The sequence below is a fragment of the Suricata suricatta genome, chromosome 10 (genome assembly GCF_006229205.1).
Source record: "Suricata suricatta isolate VVHF042 chromosome 10, meerkat_22Aug2017_6uvM2_HiC, whole genome shotgun sequence".
Taxonomy (NCBI): domain Eukaryota; kingdom Metazoa; phylum Chordata; class Mammalia; order Carnivora; family Herpestidae; genus Suricata; species Suricata suricatta.
In genome coordinates this window covers 124,346,656-124,349,855 of record NC_043709.1, presented here as the reverse complement: position 1 = coordinate 124,349,855, position 3,200 = coordinate 124,346,656, and the positions used below count along the sequence as shown (strand labels likewise).

The 3,200-nt window shown below is 40.9% G+C and overlaps 1 protein-coding gene across 1 annotated transcript in view; it reads right to left on the bottom strand.

Moving 5' to 3' along the window:
* Window positions 1-2,992, bottom strand: part of LOC115305366 (ankyrin repeat domain-containing protein 26-like) — a 115,012-nt gene extending 112,020 nt beyond the window's left edge. The window contains exons 1-2 of the mRNA XM_029955586.1: window positions 2,883-2,992; window positions 214-336 (exon numbers count right to left, since the gene is read on the bottom strand). Coding sequence (XP_029811446.1) covers window positions 214-336; window positions 2,883-2,992 — 233 coding nt within the window. The remainder of the gene's footprint in view (window positions 1-213; window positions 337-2,882) is intronic.
* Window positions 2,993-3,200: the final 208 nt, after the last annotated feature.

The following is a 3,200-nucleotide window of genomic DNA, read 5'->3' as shown; positions in this document are numbered from 1 at the left end:
AAAAAAAATATTAACCAAAATAAAAATGAACTGAAACCACTGTTGCACAAGATGCACCAGCAAAATTGAAAATTTGGTGTCCATATTTCATAGCAAGACAAATGCATAGATATTAATTTAGGTACTTATTCTTCAGAGGCCATTTAATGTCATTTTCTGTTTGTAAGTAGAATGATTTGACAAAAAGTTGTTTGGAATTAGCAAGTGAGAAACCAAGAGTCTGCATCTTCAGCAGAATTTGCTGAGAGCTCGGAGAGCTCTACAGAGCTCTGGAAAGCACTAAACTCGCTGTCGAGGATGTGGGTATCAAGACAGGTATCTTCATTGGTGAAAGAGCTGTGAACAAAAACACAGAAACACAAAAACAACAAGAAACCATTTCTCAGGCCTATCCAGCTTAGCTAGACCACATGGTCTTGGTGTGTGTGAATGGTTCCACCTGTGACCACCAAGCATTTGCCAACTACAGGTGCCCACCTGAAAAATTATCTTTCATCTCCTCAGAATTCTCTAGGGGTGACTTGTGAGACCAGTAAAGGCTCTCTGTAATGACATTTGAGGAGAAGACTGACATTTCCTAATGCAGCCTGGTTTGCAGGTCAAAGATGTTAATTGGTTAGATAGAAACTGCACACCAGGACTCCAGGTAGGTTGTAGACTTTGGCTGACTCTAGTTTTTATAGAGATAAAAGATACTCAAAGACTATATGTTAGGGCAACTCTGAGCTTTTGTGTTCCTTGGTCAAATGCTATGTGGATCCCCAAAGAGTTTCTCACAATCAACTGAAACCTATGATTTCCCATTCCCAGACTTCTGTGAAAACTATTCTCAGATCCTTTAGAAAGTTCTTGATTAGAACTCCCATTACTAAGGCTCAAAATGCCCTGGTTCAGCTTTGCTACATACTCATTTAATAGTTATACTAATGTAATTGATGGATTAGAGTAATATTTCTTTTACGATAAAAAAACAAATGAGATATGAATGCTATAACAAATCCCTCACCTCAGGTTTTCCCATTCCAGTTTAAGGCTGTCATGAATGTCTTCTCTTATTTCTGTTTTTTTTTTAAGTTTATTTTTAAGAGAGAGAGTGTGTGTGTGCACACGCACATGTGTGTATGAGCAGGACAGATGCACAGGGAGAGAGAGAGAATCTCAAGCAGGCTCTAGGCTATCAGTGCAGAACACAATGTAGGGGTCCAACTCATGAACTGTGAGATCATGACCTCAGCCAAAATCAAGAGTCAGACTTTCAACTAACTGAACCACCCAGGCACCCATTATATTTCTGTTAAGAGTTACCAAGAACGTATTTTCATGCATTTGTTGGCCATCTGGATGTCTTCTTTGGGAACGTGTCTATTCATGTCTTCTGCTCATTTCTTCACTGGATTATTTGTTTTTCAGGTATTGAGTTTGGTAAGTTCTTTATAGGTTTTGGATAATAGTCCTTTATCAGATATGTCATTTGCAAATACCTTCTCCCATTCTGTCAGTTGCCTTTTAGTTTTGTTGATTGTTTCCTTTGCAGTGCAAAAGATTTTTATCTTGATAAGTTCTCAATAGTTCATTTTTGCTTTTATTTCCCTTGCCTTCGGAGATGTTTTGAGCAAGAAATTGCTGCGACTGAAGTCAAAGAGATTGTTGTCTATTTTCTCCTCCAGGTCGTGATGGTTTCCTATCTCATATTTAAGTTTCCACACTGCTATGTCCCACTCTTGTCAGTCTTTAACATGCACTATGAGGGCTGCCTGGGTGTCTCAGCTGGTTGAGCATCCAACCCTTGATTTCAGTTCAGGTCATGATCTCATGGTTCCTGAGACTGAACCCTGCATCAGGCTCTGTGGTGTCAGGACAGAGCCCGCTTGGGATTCCCTCTCTCTCTCTCTCTCTCTCTCTCTCTCTCTCTCTCTCTCTCTCTCTCATTCTCTCTCTCTCTCTCTGCTCCTTCCCCCATCATGCACTTTCTCTGTCTCTCTTAAAAGAAATAAACTTTAAACAAACAAACAAACAAACAAACAAACAAAAACGTTACCAAGGAATTCACCAAATGCCTTTCCACATCTGCTTCACTCATTCTTTTGGATGTGTCTTCCCTTGCATTCCACTGTATCACTGGAGGCAAACAAACTATATTGTAATTAAACCACGATTACAATATGAGGGCTTAAGTGTGTTGAGGCTGATCTTCCAGTGTCACTGCAGATGCCTAACCAGGGAGAACTACTTCAGGGGGCCATAAAGGTAAGACAGAAAGATGTACTTAGAACCTTCTTTATTCTAGCATTGTGAGAGAGATTCGATGAAGAAATAACAAACATGGAATTCCTATGTTCAGGGAGAGAGGAGAGTTTTATATTTAGTGCCACATTTAGGGTGAATGCAAAGGATCTATGGAATTATGTAAAGATGAGGGTAGTGAGTCAGGGAATGATGCACAGGAAGAAGTAACATCATAGCTAAAACATCAGGAAATCTAGGTGGTTCAGTTGGTTAAGCGTCCAACTTTGATTCAGATCAGGATCTCATGGTTCTTGAGTTCCAGCCCCACATCAGGCTCTCTGCTGTCAGGACAGAGCCCGCTTTAGATCCTCTGTCTCTCTCTCCACCCCTCCCCACCTTGTTCTCTCTTTCAAAATAAATAAACTTGAAAAGCAAACAGCTAAAATTTAAAGAATGTACAAGGGCTAGTCAGTAGAGCACATTCCAGAAAGAAGGGATAATGTATCAGTGAGGGTCCAAACAGGAGAGATACCACTTATTGGTAATTTAAACAGGCAAAGTTTAATATAAAAAATATTAACTATAACAGTAGATCAACTATAAAGGTGAAAGCTATCTAAATACTCTCAGGTGCAAAATTACCCAAGAAAGAGTACCCAAATGGGTGACCCATATCCCAAGGCTGAGATTCAGCCCCCGTTGAAGAAGGTGTGGATGCAGTTCGCTGAGTTAGTTGCCTAGGCCACAGCTGGTGCATGCTAGTCATGATGCAAGCAGGAAATGTTCTTCAGCAGTGCAGGGAGCTCAGTCTGACAGATAAATGTCAGGGCACAAGGAGCCCAGCTACCAGCAGAGCAGTGCACAGCCTCTAATGTATCATATCCATGTCCAGAGGGTGCAGCAGGCATCTCAGGGATATAGCAGAGTTAAGGCTGAAGGCTGGGTGCACAAAGAGAGTAGGGTGTCAAGAGCAT